The sequence below is a fragment of the Channa argus genome, chromosome 14 (assembly GCF_033026475.1).
Source record: "Channa argus isolate prfri chromosome 14, Channa argus male v1.0, whole genome shotgun sequence".
Classification (NCBI taxonomy): domain Eukaryota; kingdom Metazoa; phylum Chordata; class Actinopteri; order Anabantiformes; family Channidae; genus Channa; species Channa argus.
Genome location: NC_090210.1, coordinates 12,017,247 through 12,040,582, shown reverse-complemented (window position 1 = coordinate 12,040,582; position 23,336 = coordinate 12,017,247). Strand labels below are relative to the sequence as shown.

General features: G+C 41.8%; 1 protein-coding gene across 7 annotated transcripts in view; it reads left to right on the top strand.

Moving 5' to 3' along the window:
* Positions 1-23,336, top strand: part of rnf220a (ring finger protein 220a) — a 152,742-nt gene that overhangs the window by 98,659 nt on the left and 30,747 nt on the right. For all 7 annotated transcript variants that reach the window (XM_067473890.1, XM_067473889.1, XM_067473891.1 and 4 more), the window contains 2 exons: positions 13,252-13,381; positions 19,708-19,756. In XM_067473890.1, the coding sequence (XP_067329991.1) occupies positions 13,252-13,381; positions 19,708-19,756 (179 nt within the window). The remainder of the gene's footprint in view (positions 1-13,251; positions 13,382-19,707; positions 19,757-23,336) is intronic.

Here is a 23,336-nt window from a genome sequence, read left to right as displayed (position 1 = left end):
CTTAATTATTTTGTTTTGGATTGTTACACAAGTAAAAGACCATTGCTTGTACTTCACTGCACATTTCCCTCATATACATCTATTCATTCTGTCCTTCCCAGCTCTCATTCGACCATTCCCACTTTTATTTTTTTTTTCTTCAATTCTTCCTCTGCCTATTTCTTACCTCCTCCATCTCCCCACCCCATCTTTGTCCTAGTCTCTGCCCTGCACCGATCCAGCTGTGGCTCCGACTGCACCACGGTACTGAAAAAAACAATAGGCCACTCAGTCTGTGTTGAGTATATGTGTGTCTATAAGGCAGTGAACAATAGGTGTATTATCAGTTGACCACAATGGAAACAACAACTTACACTGTTTTCCTCTACATTTGTTCCAGTGTGTGTTCTCTCCAGTTAGTGAGACAGTCTGTCAGACAGACAGACAGATGGAGAGAAGAATAGATCCAGAGACAGCAAGGACAGTAAATAGACAGCCACAAAAACAGACAGGTAGACAGGCAGTGAAGGAGCAAGACTCACTAACCAGCCCGCCACCATTTCACCCCAATAACTCACTTTTCTCCCCCTTGGAGAGGCAAAACAATAAGATATAACAATTGGCAAATGGCTGAGGCAGGCAGAGCATTACAAATGAAATGTAATGTTGTTACAGTTTGGAAATAATGAATTATAAGGATAAGCGGGGATCTGTAAAATCGCTGTAGCGATTTACCGGGGTTTCATTTTTCAACTGTATTGAATTATGGGGAATTGCCCTCAGTCAACAGCAAAATACAAAATAGGGAAAAGAAGGATGATTCACCATTTTACCCTGTGTGTGTATGTGTCTGTGTGTGCATACGTGTGGGCGCAACCTCCGTTTATTTGTTTGTATGGGTTGATGTGCACTGGTTCTTTCACATTTGCATGAATACAGTGTGTGTACATTTCTCTAAATGTGTATGTGTTGGACATGTGTGTGTGTGTGTGTGTGTGTGTGTGCATTCCTCCCTCTAGACCTGTTGAGGGCTTTCTCTTGTTCACCCCACCGCACATGTGATAAATGTCCCTTATCGCCACTGTCATTGTAATAGCCCCGCAACAGGCCCAGAGAGAGAGAGAGACAGAAAGGGGAAAGAAGGATGGAAATAGGGATGGGAGAGTGGAAAAGGGGAGGTGGTCAAGGGATGGAGGGGGGGTTGACAGAGTCACATTGACAAAAAAAAAAGAGAATGGTGAGAGTGGGAGAAGGAGCGAAGTGAGAGGGAGGAGATGGCAGCATGGAATGGGATAGCTGGAGTTATCAGCCTGGTGTTGTAGGGGAAGAATACGCATCAAGCTGCCAATCATCCGGCCTGAAAATTGCTCTGAGATTTGAGTCCCCAGACGGTGTATGCGTGCATGCTTCTGTGAACGTTTGTATATATGTGTGCGTGTCCAGAGAGAGAGTGTCCATAGCCCCTGTCGTCTCTATGCTATTACTGCCTCCCCAATACCCATCCTTCCATCCATCTCTTCATCCAGCCTCAACTGATCTCAACCTCACTCCTCACACCATTTTAAAGCTCAAACTCTAAACAACACATCTCTTCTCTCCCTGTCACTAAAACCTATACTCAAGTTGTATGAAACATTGTTTTCATCAGCAGCACTGGCTATTAAAGGAGGGTGAGAGACACAGTGAGAAAGAGGAAGAGAGAGGGAAGGAAAAGATGGAAAAGAAAGGAGAAGAGAGAAGAAGGGTTAATATGTGATCAGAAACCATTTCATTCTCTTTAAATTTAAATTGATCTGAGCTGCAGACTAGTTCACTTAACCCTGTGTCTGTGCGTGTTTGTGTCTGTGTATGTGTGTGTGTGTAGTGTATTTTTGTGTGAAGTCAGTTAAGAACCACCAAGGTGTTGCCATACTGAAGCCAGCGACAAGTACACAAGAGGAAACAAAACAAGAAACAGCAAACTGTGTTTTTTTAGGTTTAGGGATTTTCAAATGTTCAGATAAACTTAATAAGTGTTTTTTAAGTAATGGCAATTATTCAATTAGCATCCTGCTATCATGCTGCTTAGAAACCCATGGGATGTCCGTTTACATGGCTGAAATTGGTGATACATGCAATATAAGGTAACAACAACGAGAAATAAAGTGAGAATTGGCTGCAAATAAATCCATATATTCAATTCCTTTATGTCACAGAAACAAATTAAAATTGCAGTTTTCTTAAGACAAGTTTCTGCTGTAAATATTAAGAATAACAACCTGCATTTAGTTTTTGTCATGTCATGTAAGATCATGGTCCTGACACAAGTGAAATTGATTTTATAAACAAATTTAAATAGTTTTCATATATTTTGCTCAACTTTTAAGGTAGCAAAAACTAAAAGATAAAAAAGCAATAGAGATTTAATAGAAATACCAAAGGCGCAACCACAGCAAAGTGTAGTGCAACACCCCCCTCTATTGGGCACTTTGATATCACCACGCAGGAGGAGAGAGGGAAACGCGGGACAGAGGTTTGCTAAGGAAGAGGAGAGCAAGGGGAAAATGAATGGAGGAAGAGATGATCTGTGGAGCCGAGAGATAAAGATCCCAATGATGTCCAGTTGGAGCTGTGTGATACAATCACACTGTGTCTGATTGTCACACATACACACACTCATACACATACAAATACACATACACAAAATAGCCTCAGGTGTGACCTGTGCAATACTTCACAAGCAAAAACCTCTTGTATTCTGCATAACTTCCGTGTCAGGGAACGCTCTGGTTTCTCGGGCAACAGACAACAGTCACTGTAATGAGGACATGGTTATCACCCAAATCACAACACAGCACCCCAAGGCGTAGGCCATGAACTTTTAGATTTTTCATTATCTATCATTTTTCTAAAGGGGCCCGTGGTCGGTTTTTGTTGTGGCGCGAAGAACTGACACCCAAGGAAAACACTAAATTCCCATAAATAACATTTTAACTGTTATATTTATACTCAGTGCAAATAATGACATTGTATTTGCAGCAAAGTTTGTCCAGTCTGACCAAACTGGTCTCATGAAACTCGCAATCTAAGTCGTGCCAATAGAGATTACCAAAATACAGGAAGTTTGCCTTGTGTCCGTTTGATTTCTATTCCGGTGACACTTCGATGGTGAGAAGGTAATATAGCAGACAGCTAGATGGATGGAAGGCCAGACTGCTCCCCTTGTATGAAGGATTATCCCCTATCCTCTGTTTGTGACAAGAGCTGATAAGGGCCTGAGAGGAGAGGCAGCAAGAGGCTGAGAGGGCTACTGACACAAACACACAGACACACACACACATATATATATATATATATATATATATATGCACATATAATCCACAGTGAGAGAGATATCAATCCATCATTTAGAGCCGGGGATTCAGGAAGAGGAAATAGCTTCTCCTAACTCACTGACAAGCCAACACGCACACACACACAAACACATACACATACAGAAACACACTCACCTACAATAGCATCTGCTGTACAAAAGGCCAAGGAGGTTTCAGAGTTGAATGGGGCTGTTTGAATGACTGTTCAATTTCATCTGTTTATCTGATTTACATTTGGCTTTTGTTGTCATCATGTCTGGATCGCTGTTATTTGTCTGAATGACGTCAATCGCACTAATAGAAACGATAAATTGAATGTTCAGTTAGATCGAAGCTTCTTTATGTGCATTGTCAAACATATGCGTGTCAACTTTTGGACTAGTTCGTCTTCTTTTGGAGACAGGACCCATCAGTACCCAAGGGTTCAGGATGTAAATTTAGAAATTATACTCAGGTTTCACTAGGATTTGGTCACGTAGGTCAAACTTTAGACTAAATAAATGTACAGATTCCATTAACTGTCATCAAGTCGTCAATGCAGATTGTAACCAACCAGTATGCTACAGCATGAAATGCGTTGCATGCCAATAAAATATGATAGCAAGAGGAAAACTATGCACATAAACCCACCCAAACTGCGTCTGGCTGGAGTGGGATTCGGACAGAAATATGCAGCCCTGATGCAGACTCTCATACAGTACGTCTCTCTGTGACCAGGTTGTGCAAGAAAAACAGAAAGAGTTGTGGAGTTATTGATTAGACCAATAACAGGTCAAAGCGGCTACTGTGGTCTACAGGGGGATTTAGGATGATCTAACACAGTCTCACACAAGGGTTGTAAAGAGCTTGTTGATTTCCTGAAATATTCCACACAATGTGTTAAAAGGAATATATGTGATTGAGAGAAATAAATGGTGTGTTCTAATATAGTAGACTTTGCTGAAAAAGGTTTCAGGTGCAAAAATAATCTTCCCAGAAACTCACATCACATTGCTCCACATTATAGTTTCCAGCTGCTTAGAAAAGAGGAAAACCGATGAAAAATACAAGGTGATACAAAGAAGGTGAAAGGGATACAAAGAGTAAGGAAAGACCTAATCAAGTCTAAGTGGGACAAGGATAAAATGTGTAAAAAAGATGGGAGAGTGTGTGTGTGTTTGGCCCTGCATTGCTAAGAACCAGGTTAGGTGGCAGGGCCATTTGGCGAAGGCACTGGTGCTAGACTTGATGGATGAGACAAACTGCAGGCTCTTTTCTCTTGTAACTTTAAAATCATTAAGCCTTTTACACGGCCATGCAGATTTTTATAGCCACCTCAGACAGTCTGACGCTTGTTCGTGTCTTTAGATCGGGAAGATGGGAGAAGTCGCAGAGTGAAAGAGGAAACGGGCAACGTAATGACTGTGTGATTTACTGCAGTAAAGTAAATTCAAACCCTGTCCATTTAAAACTGTTTTATTTGTTTATGGCTGAAGAACAAAGCCACAAGCTGAAGTGTTTCTGGAGCAGCCTGTCAGCAGCAATATCAATAAATGCAGAAATCTGAGCCCCGCCCCACAGCTTGAGGGCGAAAACATTCACATTTACTAAATGACATAATGTGGAATTTAGAATTATCCATAGGAGTTTTCAGATTTCTCCATACATCTCTGATGATCCTGCTCTCATAAGGCAGGTGAAAATTAAGTTTAGGTACGGAGCAGGTAATCCGGCACTGAGAGGACAACGTGACATTGATCTAAGATTTTAATCTGCTGCTCCTCTTTGCCAGGCACGTTTTGCAATAACAAATACAGCTAGGTATAACCGGGAGATACATAGTGAGCACATGAGCTCAGTTAAGAAAAGCTAATTAGATTAGAAGAAAAAGTGCACATAGTGACATAACATAATCACGTTTTGCTTTTATTTATTTTTTATTTTCCAGTGTGTGTGTGTTTGAGACACACATACAAGAAAAGTCATACAAGAAAGGCCAACCATACGAATGATAAACCATTAGCAACAACATGGGGGTGTTACTGCGACATGCTCTAAATATTATCAGTAACTTGTGTGTATTCACGTGTGCTCATCTAGATCCATCCATCCATCCCTCTCATTCACATCCCTCCTCCGCTGTTAGGATTCAATTAACACGGTGCAGGCAGCCACGGCACCCTCATTAAAGCTAATTAGTTAAAACATCAGCCAATCTAGCGTTAATTGGCTTTGGTAATTAATTCAGCCGCTAGACCATATGAAAGCAGGAAGCAGAGGAATAATGAGAGGGAGGGTGGGAGAGAGAGAGAGACAGTGATAGGGGAAATGGAATCAGAGGGAAATGAGAAAGAGAGATGAAAGGAAAAAGGGAGAGTAGCTGAGAGAGCTTTACATAAGCAAAAATAATCCTGACTATTTAATTTTTAAATAATATTAACATGCAAAATCATGTATACACCGTATGTGTGATGATGAAATCCTGTTCACTGGTATTTAGCGCACGCACATGCAAACAAAAAGCATGTGTGTGTCTGTGTGTGTGTGTTGTAATTTGAGATGAGTCAGGATGCCTATTTCAAACTTGCTGATGCCCCTGTTTGCCCGCTGACATGGCGTGAACCCGTCACGATGAGGCCCTCTGGGATGGGAACAAGTGCCGACAGGCCTCACGCCCACATCTATCCCTTAAGCATCCCTTCTCTTCTTCCTCTTCTTCATCCTCCTCCTCCTGTGAACAGCTGAAAAAGGTGAAACTGAAGAAAGTCAGTCAGCAGAAAGACAAGAAAGGCAATGAAAGCAACTATTTTTTTCCTCTGTGTCTGTATTTTTATTATTAAATAAAAAATAAAAGGTATATTCGTAGTATTTTAATTTGTCTGCTTTAAACAAAATGTTAATGTGCAACTTTTCAAATTCTTTTTATAATTTTATAAATTATAATTTGAATTATTTGTGAATTACTGCAATATATTATGTAACAGAGGTTTAAATTGGACTTTTCCGAACTCAAAGCAAGTTGTACTACTGTGTATTTAGAATAAATTTGGTATTTTCCCTGCAGAATATTAGCAAAGATTTGAGCCGAGAATTTTGTGCGTGAATGGAGATTTGGCCTGTGTAGCCATTGCTTGCATCTCTGCTCTGTGGGTCACTGCTTGGTTAATGCTCCATTTATTTACTTCTTTCTCCCTTGCCACTTTCGCTCTCTGTCTGTCTCTCACACACACACACACATACACACTCTGACAAAGTGATTGATTGAATAAACAGCTGTCCTTAGTTGGAGATAACCTCACTAGCATCACACCACGGTCTTTCAGACAGACACACACGCATGCAGCAGAGTCCCAAGAGTAAAAGCCACATTACACATGCTGAAACACACACACACAGTCACACACACAGGCATCATCAGATGACCATTTATCAGTGTATGTTCAAAGCCAGTCAGCTGGTGATTTATGATGATTTCTTTTCTTTTTCAAATTTCGTACAGTATTCTTCTATTTTTAATTCCCAAATCTTTTCCCTGTGACTGGAATGAATGAATGTCCCCCATCTAGCAACTGTCACCATGTTCCCATGAGTCTGAAACATTCTGTCTACAGTATGTAAAATAAATGCACCTTCCAATTTGCATTTCACTCTTCCATGCAATACAACATGCATACATTCACACACACACATGCACACATATACACACACACACACACATACCTTGCCCCTTTCCATCCCTCTATCTGTCCATCTCTTCATCCCTCCTCTCTACCGTGCCGACATTTCATTTGCTTTTCTAAAAGTGACAACCCCAGGGAGCGAGAAGAAGGAGGGAGGGATAGTGAAAAAGCCGGGTGATGAGTTCTGAGCAGGGCGTGGAGGAGTGCTATTTAAAAGCGCCATGCATCGCTGTCAGGGAGTGGGAATGCGCTACACATGCACACACACACAAACACACACAGTCTGACAGACACAGGAAACACACGCATGCACAAGAGTAGAGCAACACAGCCTTGGTGGCAAACTGAAGTTGACCTCCGTTCCATTTCATCAAATGTGATCTGAACGAGCCACACAGCCTCAACTGGTTTTCACACACACATACACACACACACACACAGAAACGCGCGCGCGCGCACGCGCACACACACCCACACAGCTGGTGATCAGCCTAGTGTCTAGCCTGCTTAAATCACAGCTCACTTAAGAAAAACCTATATCACCTCATTTTGAGATGCACACCCACCTTGCCAGTCCCATTTGTGTTAATACGGCCTCTGGTTTTGGGCTTTAGGGCTCATATTTGCCATTATGGAGATGACGACTTTACGGGGGCCTCTCACCTCACCTTGCGTTGATCGGGGAGAAAAGAGGGGAGAGTCAAAATGAAGGCTGACACCTCGGTGGTATTTATTTGATTGTGGATGCGAGACGGTGTCATTCTGGAGAGGTGGGGCTGTGGAAGAGTGGGTGATGAGACAGGAGGAGGAGGAGGCCTGGGCCTGGCAAAGTGAAGAGAAGAAGAGTGGAAGATGCTGGGGTGAAGGGAAAAACGGAAAGCAAGAATGGGAGAAATAAAAAGGAGAAGATTGGAGGGAGGGAGAGAGGGTGGAAGGGGGGAGCAGAAGCGGTCCTCTTTCCCTTTCTGTGAATCAAATCAAATTCCCCTTATCGCACATTATTTGAAGAGGTTATCGGGCGCGGTAATGCGGTTACACGCCAGGCCGCGGCTGAGAGATTTCCTTGTTTACCGATGTTGGCGGGTGTTATAGCTAACCGGCCGGGCGAGGGGTAGAAGGGAGGGGGGGAAATGGGAGGAGGAGAAGACGAAAAAAGAGGGGTGGTGGGCATAAACACTTGATGCATGTCAGAAAACTCATTTAAAGGGAACAACAACGTGGAGGAAATGGAAGTGTGTGTATGTGTGTGTTGGTGTGTGTGTGTGTTTGTAGCCGCACGCACGCACACATGCACACACACACAAGGAGTAGACAGTTGTTCAAGGACAAAAAAACAGCTTCTACATGTAGACACTTTGTAATTCCATTTGGGAAATGTCCTGGTGTTTTGCAAGTGCATTTTGCAGTGAGTGTGTCTGTTTATGTGTGTGTGTGCATGTGTGTGTGTATGTGTGTACTGTACATGTGCCAATTCATAAATCTTTTTGTTGTGCTTAAATCCAGTTTTACATGCTCAGTGCTCATTAGCTGATTGTGCGTATAATTTACAAGTTCTTTCAATCCCGTGCAATACATTTTAAAAGATAGAAAATACTTGAGTTCGAAGTAAGTTATGCATTTCTTTCAGCGGAACAGCCTGTGTTTTTTTTTAAAGAGGGACAAATTCATAGCAAAGTTGCTACTTTAACATGAAACTACGTACTGTTTCAAACTGTAGCCAGCAAAAATTTTGTCATTTTAGTTTTTAGTAACACAAATCTCCTATTTCCCAAAAGACAGGAATCATGAAAGTGAATAGAGGACATACCATACAGGTCATCAAATGGGATTTAAACCTACAGTGTTTGTGAGTACATGCTTTGCCTCTTAGCCCACTGAGCCATGAGGACACCCCAAATGGTTTTTTATCTCTGGTCCCATTGAGGGCGAGTATTGAGCTGACAATCCCTGTCCTCTCTGGAGGTGGCCTTTTACCTCAGCTCATTGTAGTGGGTGACTGGAAGCCTGGTGCTATCTAACATCTATTGATTCCCACTTCATCTGGACCAAAGCAACACAGGGAGAAGGTAGAGAGACAATGAGAGATAGTGAGGAAGACAGAGAGACAGAGACAGAGATACAAGGTGCATGTGTATGTATACACACAATTCAAAAGAAGGAGCATGAATGATGGTGCTTCAAGTGTTTAAAGCGATTCAATTGAATAGTGCTTGACAAATTGTGTAGCAAAGACCAGAAAAACATGCGTGAGTGAATTAAAAGGGACATAAAAGAATAATAACCAAATGATTTGAGAAAGCAAAGGAAAGGAGGAAGGAGGAGAGAAAGTAGAACGAAAAGTTGCAGAGAGGATAGGAAGGATGAAACCAAGGTTGAAAGTGAAGCAATAGCAAGAAAAGAAGGGATGAAAAATGAAAGGCAGATTCCTCCTCTTTGCTTTCCACTCTTCCATGTAATCTAACTCTCTCCTCCTCACCATCTGGTGTCTATACTTTAATTGTCTTTCTAGTTTTGAATGTCATTATTAAAATGTCCGGGACTATAAACAACGCCCTAATGAAGGTTTCGTGTTAAATGTGGATTGTGTGTGGTGTTTTTTTTTTACTTTTTGCATAATTTTTTAAGATGGTTAATTTATTGAGAACTCTTAATTACCGTTGTGGATGTTAAAGATCTCCACCTGATTTTTTTTTTTTGTTTGTTTGTTTGTCCTTTCGGCTTATCCCGTGAGTTCACGGTCGCCACAGCGGATCATTGTTCACATGTTGATTTCTGACACCAGATGCCCTTACTGACGAAACCCTCCCCAATTTCTACCGGGCTTGGACGGTGGCAATGGGCTCTTAGGGGTTTAGTGCCTTGCCCAGAGACACTTCGACATATAGCTGGGACTGGGGAAGCACTGACCCTGTGGTCTGTGGATGACTGCCTTACCAACTGAGCTACAGCCGCCCCCTAGCTCTCCACCTGATGATATAATAAATACAATTCATTTTCATTTGTTTTTATGTCTGTGATTGATGTGAACAGTGTGTAGCAGTTCCCCTCCCATTAGGTCCAGTTGTTGGAGTTTCAAATCGTATGTTAAACCTCTCCTCTACGTGGCCTAAAAAAAACTAAATAAAATTTCACAAAACACAACCACATTTTAGGAAAAACAACAGCTCGGAAGAACCTTGCTTGGTGAGACAGACAGGTCTTGGTTGACTTTGGTTCTGTCCAATCAATGTTATAACTTCTGGTTCTGTAGTCGGAAATGTTGTGAAATGCACCTAGAGGCCACTGTATGAAAGTTAGTTTCCTTGACAAATTCGTACAGTCAAATTAGTAATTACTAATACTCTGGATTCAATTAGAGCAGCTATAGTATACAGTACCATAAGTGTCAGTGCTCTAGCAGCCAGTAAATAAATCAGACAGGAGATACAATAAGTCACTGGATATGATTCCTGCCAGCTGGATGACACATTGTTTGGTGACGTGAACAGAAGCCAGTGAGCACTATTAGGTGGATCAGGTGACAGAAATGCAAAGGAGGTAAGCTGGTGAAAGAAGAGAGAGCGATATTGGAGGAGTGAAATAGGGATCAGGTGAGGAGAAGGAGTGAGAAACTGAGTGGGGTGAAAAGACAAAAGAAGGAGGGGAGAGAGAAGGGAAAGGAAACCAGAGAAAAAGAGATGAGACAATCCATCTTGGCACATTAGAGGGGATCAGGTCTACACTCCATCATGGCTGTCAGAGAGATGTACACCTCCTCTCTTCTCTCTTCCACCCTTGCATCCATTCCTCCCTCGCTTGCTCCGCCGGCCGATGTTTCATTGAAGAATCTGAACACTAAAAAGTCCTGTCAGGCCTATTTCCTTGTTATTGTCCAGTGCTCTCCTCTCCTCACCTCCATCCTCTGCCCCCACCTCCTCTGACTCGGGTGCCTTCCCTCTGCTCCCCGAGATTAAATGCACCCTTGTCACGCCGCAGGCTGTGGGGTCCAAAGCAGGACATGTGGGACGAGTGTGTACAGGCGAATGTGTGCGTGTGTGTTGCCCCAACATTAATCATCTTTAAGGCGCTGACAAGCCTGGTGTGCGACATCACACTGCATCAACAACCCCCCTCCCACACACCCCTACTCTCCTCTTCTTCTTCTCTTCCTCCTCCTCCCTGGGATTTATCTGTTCGTTCACCTCTCCCCATCACTCACTTCCCGGAGGGAGCGTTTGACAAAGAGAGGGAGAAATGGAAGGAGAAAAGGGAAGAGAGGGCGAGCGACAGAAATACGAGGGGTGAGAATTTGAAGACATGATAAGAGAAGGTGGCAGCAAACATGTGGCGGTAAATTGGATTTGAAAAAGAAAAGAGAGAATTCAGGAAAGACTAAATGAAGAAGAAAGATGACAAGTACAACTGTACAACTTCCTTTTAATTTGAAATCATAAATGTGTTTTTTTTATTATATATGTTGTTGTACTTTGTTGTCCCTGTGGTGCTTGTTTCCTTCTGTAGTGGGTATTAAAGTTATGTTATATTCAATAATATATATATCAATAGTATAATTTGTATTTGTGGTTAATGGGTTGGTTTTAACATTCAAATAAGTTCACACAATACAGAAGTCATCCACGTTAGCATTTCCTGTTCTTGAATATACGCATTATTTTGTCAAATATTTACATTAATCTTAATAATAGAAATAAATAAAAGTCACATCCACACACACCAAACTTTTTACATTCCAAAGAAAATTACACACATTGAAATACAGAAAAATAAAGGATTTACTGAAAAAAAGTACATTTTCTGACCAAGCCTAGACATTTGTTTGTGTGTGTGTGTCCACATCCTGCAGGTGTGTGTTTACCTGTGGAATAGAAAGAGCCCCATCAGCTGCTGACATGGATTGGATCTTTCTTTGTTTGCTGTGGCAGATGGTGACGGCTTCAGCATGACTCAAATTATCTTGTCAAAGCAATAAAGGGGAGAAAGACAGGAGGGGGGGGGGGTGAGATGGTGAAACGAGAAGAGAAAGGGGAATGTATCTGAAGGGAGTGAGTTGGAGGACAGAAGAAGGCAGCAAAAGGAGATGAGCAACGTGGCTAAACAGAGATGAGGAAAGGGAGAGAGAGGGATGGGGCACCAGACTAAAAGAGAGATGAACAAAGATATAATGAAAGAGGAGATTGGAGATGGATGAAAGAGAAGGAGAAAGAAATGAAACAAATAAATGGATGGTAGAAAGCAGAAAATTAGAAATGGATGAGGCTGGAGAGAAGAAGCAAGAGAGGGATGGTTTGGAAGTATGGGTGGGGGGAGGAAAAAAATAGGTATGGGAGGTAAGGGGAGACAGAGTAATCGATTACCCATTTTTCAAAGTCACTTAACGTCTCCAGTGCTGTGGGCTGTGTTAAGTAGCATTGCAGGAGAAGAGGAGGCTGGTATGCACACACACGCTCCGAGAAAGAGAGAGAGGGAAGAGTCAGTGTGTGTGTGTCCCTAGTTATCTCTTGATGTGTCCTCTTTCAGGAAACTGTTCTGACAGACCAAAACATGAGCAAGGATACGTGCCCCCAGAGGGCTGCATGTGTGTGTGTGTGTGTGTGCGCACGTGTGTGTGTATGCGCGTGAGCAAAAAGAGAGGAATAGCAAAAAAAAAAGACAAACAGGGAGCCCCGCCCCACCTGGTCCTCTCGTTGCCGTGGTGACAAGCAGTCTAAACAGGATATCCTGGCTGATTGTTCCCGGGCTTAAAAAAATCCATTTGATTGGCTGAATACAGGAAGTTTAGGAAGTGTCCTCCAACATTAAGCTCTGAGAGACTTTCAATAGAGGATATTTTTAGCCAACTCAGACTCAAAGGGAAACTTTGAGAAGCAACAAAGGTTATTTTGCAAAATGCCCACTCACAGTCTACAGTTACCACACACACACACACACACACACACATTAAAACAGATGCACACATGCAGGTGGGCCCCACCTTGTGCACTGCTGATCAAGAACAATGAAGTGAAGTAGTGCTTACAGACTCTATACAGCATTATCTCATCCATGGCTGACACTTTAAATCTACTTTGACTTCAGAGGAATGCTACACATCAGAGACTGTACGACACTCCACTACTTTTAGTGTGTGTGTTTGTGTGTGTTTGTGTGTACAGTTTAAGCCACACAGCTTGAAAGAATACCCAAAGAATATGAAAGTTTCCTTGTGTGCCCTTGAAGCTGAACCCTGTCCCTTCTTGTCTTGCTTCTTATTTCATCTCCAGGTAAAAAGAAGATGTCTCTTTATGACAGCCAGGCTCCAGTCTGTCCCATCTGCCAGGTGCTGCTCAGGCCCGGAGAGCTCCAGGAACACATGGAGACAGAGATTGATAGGCTAGCCACCATATGTCTCAGGTACCAATTTATACTAAATTTGATTTAGTATTTCTGTCTTTTTAACCACTCTCAAGTCTGAAAGGAATACATTTAGGGAAATTAAGGTGTTTATTTGTTAAAAGTTAAGAGAAGATTTTAAATACAGTGTGTTAGAAAGCGTTTCCTAAATACTTGAAAAGGCAAACAAGACTTTTAGGACTCACCCACAGGGTGAAGGCTGAGCTTTGATTGAGCTTTTATGCCAGGTTCACTGACCCATATTCTTTTTAAGCTGAGATTTTGGTGCCATAAAAGTGCATAAAAGACAGAGGCATGCTGTCGACGTAATGCTAAGTGTTTCCTACAGGGAATAGGATTCAAACCTGTGACCTCAAGTTCACTATCACCCCCTTCTTCTCCTCCTGGCAGTTGCACGAGCAGTTTTACGATGGATAAATCAACTCTAAGCCCTTTTAACGATAGGACACAACCATTAGGATCCATATTTCACCTAGACCGCATGTCTGGCAGTGTGTATGTGTGTGTGTTTGTGTACATACTTGTGCGGGTGTGCGTGACCTGGTGTCCACCTAAGCGGCCATTTTTATGATAGTCCCCATTAACCTGGAGGAACAGGGCAATAGATAGCGTCACCCGACATGGAAATCGCATTTCATTTCCCCCCGTTTACACCTCAGTACTTGTCCTGCAGGCTGTGTCCATATACCCATCTCCGCATCATTCTAGTTAACTCTCCAAAACTTTTTCGTTCATGTTGTCCAAACCTGATCATTTTGTAATTTTTTTTTCACTTTGTCTGTGGAGACCAAAGCAGTGACCTGGGATAAACCCATTGTCCTCAAAATGATTGAGTCAACATGTGTAATGCTTCCTGGCTTTGTGAGGAGGAAGAGGTGTATATAGTAACAGCAAGCCAGACAGACAGATTGTTCAGTGGAGAAAGGTTCTTAAGGTTTACAGCAAGTGATTTTTTACCTAAAACTTCAGAAAAGAATCATGAAAATGCGGAAAGGGGGAAAAGAAAATGAAATGAGAAGTTAAAAAATAATGAAGCTACCTTTGAAGACAAACAAGTCTAACGAGGGACACATTGTCTCAGTCAGTTTAATTGTTACACAAATGCTCCTATTTAGGTCACAACAAAACCATTCACTCTGTTTCTGTCTACTGATGAAGGCAATGAGATGTTACTGAAAGCTCTGGGAAATAAAATAAGTTCATTTTGAGGATTTCTTTTTTTTGTTTGTTTTTTGGAAGGGGTTTGTTTTTGTCTTTACTTTTTGCTCTTTGTGATTGTGCAAATTAGGCCTCTGTAAGGAGCTGAATGAGATTTTTAGATCAGGGATCTGGGGATGCCCTGTTTGAAGGATCCCATTTCACACACCTGTTGGTGATGGTCTGACACACAATTCGTGTTAGTGAGGAACTGAGAGGACTGAAAGAGTCATGACACTTTGCATTTGTCCTTTTTTTTGCTCCACTGTGCTGAGCTGCAAGTTCTAAATAAATGCAAACAAAACCCGTGCAAACCATCTTTTAGTGAAAGAACTCAGGTTTACTGCACATTGGAACTTTTTTTTTTTGTTTTGCTTGAGTGCTGTGTCCTCTACCTCTGCAAGGTCAACAATAAATCATAACTGTCAAATGGAAAAAACAGAATAGAGCAGAAAAAGCTGTGAGGGTCAGCCGTACATCATTGTGTGATATGGTGAGGTGTGCTTCTTTCAATAATTAATAGGTAGCCTGCCATTCCCTCTGTGGGTCTAAGAGACTGTATAAGCCTGGGGAAGCTTAAAACCCCACACACACTCACACACGGTTATTTAAGGAAATACCGTCATCCCTGAGTGAGATGGGATGGGGGTTAACGTCATGCCTGGCTGATTTAGCTACTCACAATTAAACGCGCACACACACAAGGAAAAAAATTAAAAAGAGGATGCTTTAGGAGAAGCTGGGACAGTAGAAGAATTCCACTGATACAGTTTTAAGATATTTTTAAAGAACTGTTCCTTTGCACACGCGCAAACACACAATGTTTCACTGTGACATCATATGTTTGTGCATGTTTGAATTAATGAGAAAGGGCAGAAAGAACCATCTGTGTGTTAACCACACACACACACACACACACACACACACACACACACACACACACACACACACACACACACACACACACACACACACACACTGTCTCTGGTTCTCTCTGCCTCTCTGCATGTAGCAGCCATCATTGAAAGTGACAGTTGGAATTTGGTCCAATTTGTAGTAAATCTGCCTTTAATGACGACTTGCGCTTGCAGAATGAAAGAGCTGTGGGTATGGAAGCGTGTGTGTGTGTGTGTGTGTGAACGTGAGGTGTGTTTCACGTCTACGTGGTTTTCTTCTGCTGGTATCTGTGTGTTTTACTTTGTTTTCTACTGCTAGTCGTCTCCTTTTCTGCTGTGTTGTCCCTATATGTCAGTGTCAGTGTGTGTTTGATTACCGACCTGTCCTCTCATGTGACTGTGAGCTCTGCTGCTTGTTCACGGGCCACAGCTTGACATGTACATATAGACATGGAAACCACACACACACACTTTTAGAGCTGAGCAAATGGAAATCTATCATGCCCTGTTCACATCAGGTGGCTCAAGGGTGCAAAGTAATCTACATACCCCATCACCCCCTCCTCATCATTCTCCTCCTCCTGCTCCTCCTCTATAATCAATTTGCCTCCACTAGAGGAGCCCCCTACTTCTAAAGCAGAACACACAGACAAAAAAGCAAAAAACAATCAGTATCTTGAGATTTGCACTATCCCTACATTCCTCTCTCCATCCATTCCACCCTTTCCCATTGAAAGAAAGACTTATCCATCTTTCTCTCTCTGCGTTCTCTCTCTCAGTCAGACCAACTCAGACTGAGAAAGATTTAACCAGACCTGGGGACAGTGGCATCTCTCCCTGTAAACAAAAAGTGTTCAGTACATGACAGAAAAGTTTGAATGAATCACCCTTTGCTGGTGCTTTAATTTTAGGTAACCAGTTGTAATATAAATTGGTAGATACACAAATATTAACAGACTAGTTATAAATTCATTATTCATTATTCATTATTATTTATTTATAAAGTGGCACATACGACCCACTCTCTGATCCCTTGCTTCTGTACTGTATGACTACTTCCTGTTTATCATCGTGCAGGTTCTTCTCATCCTTTAGGTTTAGTTTTAAAGAGGATACTGTTTGATTCACTGGGACAAAGGGCTGTGAGATCTGTTTGAAGCAACAACGTGCCCTTTCAACGTGTCTCCCCATGTTCACACACACACACACACACACACACACACACACACACACACACACACGCATACACACACACACACTCATTACCACAACACATTTGAAATTGCTTTGTGTCCCATCTTTCATTCCCTCCTTTTTCCCCTCAGTCTGTCTGTGTGTTTGTTTCACTTTGCTGTGCTGCTCATTTTCCCACTCGTTTCGTTGCTTTGACATGGCAGGCAGCTGGAATTTCCATCCCCATAACCCCAGCTATCAAAAATTCATAGAACCAGGCAAACAGACGTGTGATGCTGCGAGAGGAGACGGCGGCCCGCTGAATCTCCCACTCTTTTTCTCCCATTTTCTGTCCTCTTTCATCTTTCCCTCGCTCAATCTCTCTCTTTATGTTGCCCGCTCTTTCTCCCTCACCACATCTCTTCCTCTCACCTCACATTTCATCTTATACCTCTTCTTTGTGTTCTCCCCTTTTCTCTCTTCTTTCAGCTCTCTATCACCCCCTCTGTCATTGTGGCAATTTTCCACCCCTTGTGGCAGGCGTGCGACTGCTGTCCTCTCTTTCTCTCCTTCTCTTGTCGCTGTTTGACACTGTCAACAAGCAGGCAGAGGTGGCTGTTGTTGTTGATGCCTCTGCAGAGTTTCCAGGTAATGAATAAAAGAGAGATAGAGGGAGGAAGAGAGAGAGAGAGAGAGATGACAGAGGCAGAGATAGAAAAGGGGTAAGAGTGTGAGGGGGGAGTGTTGGCAGATTCCCCTGCATTACACGGCAGCTTGACTGTGTCACCCATGTTTATTCTCTTTGTTGGTGGAGGTGAGGGCCGCTGTTCAGCTATCACACATACACACACAAACACACACAGCAACAAGACAATATTCAGATGTACAACAATAAATACATACATGTCCCGGAAGAAGTAATGACTGGTTTTCAAATGTACATGATCATTGTATATGAAGACATTAATACACACACATATGAAGACACATACAGACCCTCTCTATCTACTGAGTCAACTACTTTATCTCAGACACTATGAGACATTTTTAATTTCAGCTAATAGCGTAAATGTGTGGTGTGTAAGGTTTACAGGGCTATATGAGCAGAAATGGATTGTAGTAGTCACAATTAGGTTTTTATTTGCGTGTATGTTTTTACCCATGCATTTTCTTCAGCTTAAAATAGGTCTTTGAAATACGTAATAGGTTCAACATAGGGAGTGGGTCCCCCTTAATGGAGGCCACCACGTTGCACTGCGGCTGGTTTTAGATTTCACGTTGAATTTGGATATGCTGGAACATGACAGACAAAAAAGAACAAGAATGACTTCGGTTTCAATTTGTGAGGTGAGGACCTGATATTTAACTATCATTGATTGTAACCTGTTAAACATTCACTGTAGTAAACCAGTTGTAAACATAAACACACAGCCACTGAGCTTTCTTCCCTTAAACTAGGTGATTTTCCATGCAAAACAAAAATCCATGTTATTAAATCCAGGGCTGATTATGAGAGACCAGGTGTTTCCTTGTCTTGGCTGTCAAACTCGGTTCTTTCTGTGTGTGTTCTTCTATTTCAGTGTCCAGTATTTTAAAAGTTACTGGTTCTGAAAAATATGCTGCTGTGCACTGAGCTAAAGCTCTTTTTAACGTGTACATACTTCAAACCCCACATCTCCAGTTAGTAACATAGGCTTTTTATTTTTCTATAGCTAAAATAATCCTGATGACATTTTTAGGGTAGATTTTGCAATATATGACAAAGCATCAAGAACCATCCCTTGGAAATCCCTTGTTTACCAAGGAATGCTGTCAGATTAGAGGTCACGCTCAATTCAGTTTCAGGCACTCTTCTTTCCTTGGTTTGCCACTGTCTGTCTGTCAGTCTGTGTGGCTCTGTGTGCATGTGTCCAAGTGGGTCTGGAGTGCTAACAGGGTCTCAAAGCAAACACGACAACCCTGTCTCACATTGTCAGTGTCAAGTCTGTCATAACACTTGGAAAGGCTCAGAGAAATGCATCTTTGTGTTCAAGTGCAAGTCAGAGAGAGAGAGGAAGAAAGAAGGGATAACTGAAAAAGGAGTGAAAAAGCAACAATAGTTGAACAGAAAAGAAAGCAGGGAAAGGGTTAAGAGAATCAGACAGTAAAAAAAAATCAGAAATGAAATAACATGAATAGAGTTTGTCTGATTTGTTGGCAGAACAGCAGCACAAGGCGGATGTCTTTAATACAGTTTGACTTTCAATCATTCATCCTCAGTCTACGATGTTACACAGGCACATGCGCCCATGTAACTGCTGGAAAATGTCTTTGAATCTGTCTAAAATCTGCGTCCCTGTCCCCTTTTATCTCAGCCTTGCCCTCTGCTCCCCCCCCCCCTTTTCCCTATAATGTTTACAAGCCAGCTGATTGTCCTCCACATATGTCAGAGTCAAAGTGGCCGCAGGGCTAACTGTACTGACAAATCAAATCACTGCAAAATCAGCAACTCACTGTTTGTGTGTCTTTGTATGTGTGTGTTAAGAAAAAGCTGGAGAATGATTGCCTCAATAAAAAAAAAATCACAGCTAATGTCCACAGTAGTCCTAGCATTTGCTATAATTCTTTCCATCAAATGAAGTAGCAGCAAATGGATGGATGTGCACACTGACAGATTGTGAGAGAATTGGCCCTTTGGGCACAAAAACCCTTTTATTGTAGTAATTTTGAATCTGTTTGTGTTCATTTTAAATTTGTTCTTAAAAGGTTTAAGTTTTTAGCCATTTGTTATAGTTTTTGGACATTTTGTATGTGTTTTGGATAGTTTTGTCAATTGCTTGTGCGAGCCAATTTGCATCTTTTGTGATACTATTGTGTCTCCTAACTTGGCTTTTTCAGAAAAGAAATATGAAAAGCAATTTCAAAGGGGTCTCTTCTAGGGGATCATTGATGTGGTTGATCAAATGTGGTTCTGAATCTGGAAAACTGGTCAGAAATACTCTGTGGAAAAACACTTAAGAGACAAAACACAAAGAACAAGACATAACCAGATATATTCCGTTTTGTTATCTTTCTCTGCAGTAAGAACCCTTCACCTAAGGATGGAGCAGCCACTCCAGGAACCCCTAAGGTAAGATGAACCTAATTTTCTATATATATAATGTGTGTTTTGGCATCTACAGTATATTTGTAATAATACCTCTATATTCCAGCAGAAATCAGTGTTTTTGCATCTTTCTATGTTTATTCTTTCTGTCCACATCATGACTCAAAGCTCCGTTTAGCAATGCAAAGAAGTAAAGAAAGAAGTTTTGCATTATACAGTATGGAGTGTATTTCTCCCTGTATAGATATGCGAGCTGTCTGTTCCTCTCTGCTGCACTAAGATGAAATCAGCTTCACTGTGGGCCTCTTTCTTATATCATTGACACATGCACACACAGGCAAGTACCAGTCTCTCATCGCCCAACAGGCAAGAAGAGGCCAAGAAACACTGTACTGCAATTGTTCCAATTACAGAGACAGAAATTACAGACAGACTGAACACATCACCAGCTGCCAGGCTTAGACTTCTTCTTACAGTAACACAGAAGAAGACCTTTCCACATGCTGCACATGTTCTTGACATTGTAGGTTTAAGTCCAAATCTCATTTCAAATGGTTTTGAATTGTCTTTAGATGCTGCAGATGGACTTGATAAAAATAAAAAAGGATAGAAGACAGAGAGGAGAGATAACAAGAAGAATGAGAAGCAACTTGTTTTATAAATTACCTTACAGGCCACTTCCAAACTGTCATAAACCTCTTATTCTGGCATTTTTATTTATACTTTTGCTTAATTTCTTTTTCATCCATCCTTATACCTGCAAAAGTGTGTGTGTGTGTCATATTTTGGAACCAAAATATAGTAAATTAGGAATTTCAATTGTACAACATACAGGGTGGTCACGTTTCCATAAAAGCAACTTATGCAACATGACTGAAAACATGTAATTGTAAATTATAATCTTTAATAACTAAATAAAGCTATCAACTGATTTATAACGCCCATATACACATGGGCTTTAATTTATAATGTTATAAACTAAAGCCCATGTGAAAGTCAGAGTTCGAGAATAATCCTTCTCTGGGCTTCTCTAGATCAGTTCTAGCTTCGCTTCAGTCTTAATTATCAGGACAAACCTAAGGTATCAACGTTACAACGGTATCCTGCCAGGGGCATGTTTCTAACTCTTGTAACCTCTCTGCTGGTGTGCCCATGGGCTCAGTTCCTGGTCTTCTTTTTTCCATTTATACTACATTCCTGGGTTCTTTCATCTGCTCACATGGTTTTTCCTTTCACTGCTATGCTGACGACACAAATCTCTTCCTGTCCTTTCCACCGGATGACTCCACTATATCATCACACATTTCTGCCTGTCTCTCCAACATCTCTGCTTGGATGAGAGAGAGGCATCTTAAGCTACAACCTCTCAAAGACCCAAGTTCTTGTCTTTCCAGCCAGACCTTCGACACAACATCAGCATCAACATTGGATTTGCAGCGATTGTCCCCACTAAGTCAGCTAGAAATCTGGGGATCATCATTGACGACCAACTGGACTTTATGGACCGCATCTCCTCACTCTCTAGGGCATGCAGATTTACCCTCTACAACATCAGAAACATCAGAGCCTCACTCACTGAATATACAACCCAACTCATTGTACGGGCACTGATCATATCTCGTCTTGATAACTGCAATGACCTCTTAATGGGGTTACCATTACGCACAATCAAACCCTTGCAGATGATCCAAAATGCGGCAGCACGCCTCATTTTAATCACCCAAAAAGGACTCATTTCACACCACTATGCAGATCTCTACACTGGCTTCCCTTAGCTGCCCGCATCAGGTTCAAAGCTCTGTCTCTTGCCCACAGGGTGGTCAACTCAAGAGCTCCTGCTTACCTCCCTCATTCAGGTCTACAATCCCTCCCGTCCACTTTGCTCTGCCAGTGAATGACGTCTCATGGTCCCAGCACCGCACAGAAGACACCGAGCAAAACTCAGCTCAGTGATCCCATGATGGTGGAACAAACTACCAAACTCTGCACGCTCAGCAACCTAATTCCCAATATTCAAAAAACTGCTGAAAACAGAACTCTTCCGCACCTTCCTATGAATACATAAAAAAAACCAAAACAACTTCCTTTCTGCTCTTTCTTGCACTTGCATCTCAGGAAATGCAACACTTCTTCTGATACGACTTTGCTTTGATGTTTTCTCCTTGACTAACATATGTTCTTGCTTTGTAGCTCACTTGTAAGTCGCTTTGGATAAAAGCGACTGCCAAATGACTAAAGGTAAATGTAAATGTAAATCCAGGCGATCCTTTTCATTCCTACACACCTTTGTGTGCTGACCTGGGCTTAGAGCAGCACTCACAGCACTGTGGGTGGGCTCGTACTTGAGAAAGGCAGATAGAGCCAGGTTGAGGGGTGATCACTGCCCTCCCTCTCTGGCCGTGACTGTGCATCTCACCGCTGTTGTTTAGTATTCAGTGGCAGCCCATGGAAAATGGAGAGGGCTAGCTTGAAGCACACAGGCCTGGTGTTGTCATCTCCTTCCCAGCATGCGCCACCCACCTCTGGTGAACTGGAGATTAACCCAGCACACCTCCTTACGGGGTGTTCAGCCCACTTGCAAAGATAACTTGGTGAAAGGTGAAAAACATGATGTCTGTAGTGCCCTAAACACGCACACGTTGTATATTACAACTTTCCACATGCAAGTAAAAAAATGTAGATGTTTTTTTCGGTTTTTTCTCTAAACCTGTCTGCTTGCTACTGATTTGGAACTTTAAATGTCTTTAATTTTTTACAATGCAAAGAGACCAAATAAAGACAAATCACTTTTCTTTTCACAGTTTTTTAAATTTTACATTTGAGTTTAAGCTCTATGAGGTGTAAATTCAGTGGTTCATCTAAATGAAATGGTAGAAACGAAATTTCAATGGAAGATCTTCATTTATAATCTCAGCATAGAACACTGTTAAATGTCATATTCCAATGATAAAACTTAAGCATATTCCCACAGTGCCCCCAGGTAAATGATTCCTGACCTTTTTAAACATGGGTATAAGAGGGACAACAGACTACACACACACACACACACACACACACACACACAGACGCTCACACACAGAGGCATAAAAGCCCCATGCATAATGTCCAATTTACTGTGGCAGCACTGGAGGTTGCTCATTTCTCACATATTATTATTAGATTACTGCTGTCGAGCACTTAAGCCTCTGCTCTGCCCCTTTCCACTTGATTAATAGGAGCCGACTGTAAATACAAATATTTCATAGCTGCCTTGTAAAAAAAAAAGTAGCAGCACATGCACAAATGAAAATACAATCACACACACACGCTGCCACAGCTCTGTCAGGACTAAAGCTTGTAAAAGAAAATTATATTGCCTCTCATTTCTTCTTTTTTTTTACATTGACATTTTTCTCTTGTTTCATGTTCACTTGAAGAATTCCCTGGTTTGTCTTTGTCAAAGAGTGGGTTAGAAGAAGATATTTGTGTGTTTGTGTGTGTGTGTGGGGGGGGGGGTTTATTGACAGGCAATGTCCCATAATGTCAGACAGTTACTCCTTTTCTGGTGTTTACCGTTCTTCCCGGTTCCTCCTCATCTCCCTTCTCCCTCTCTTTTTTTCCAATC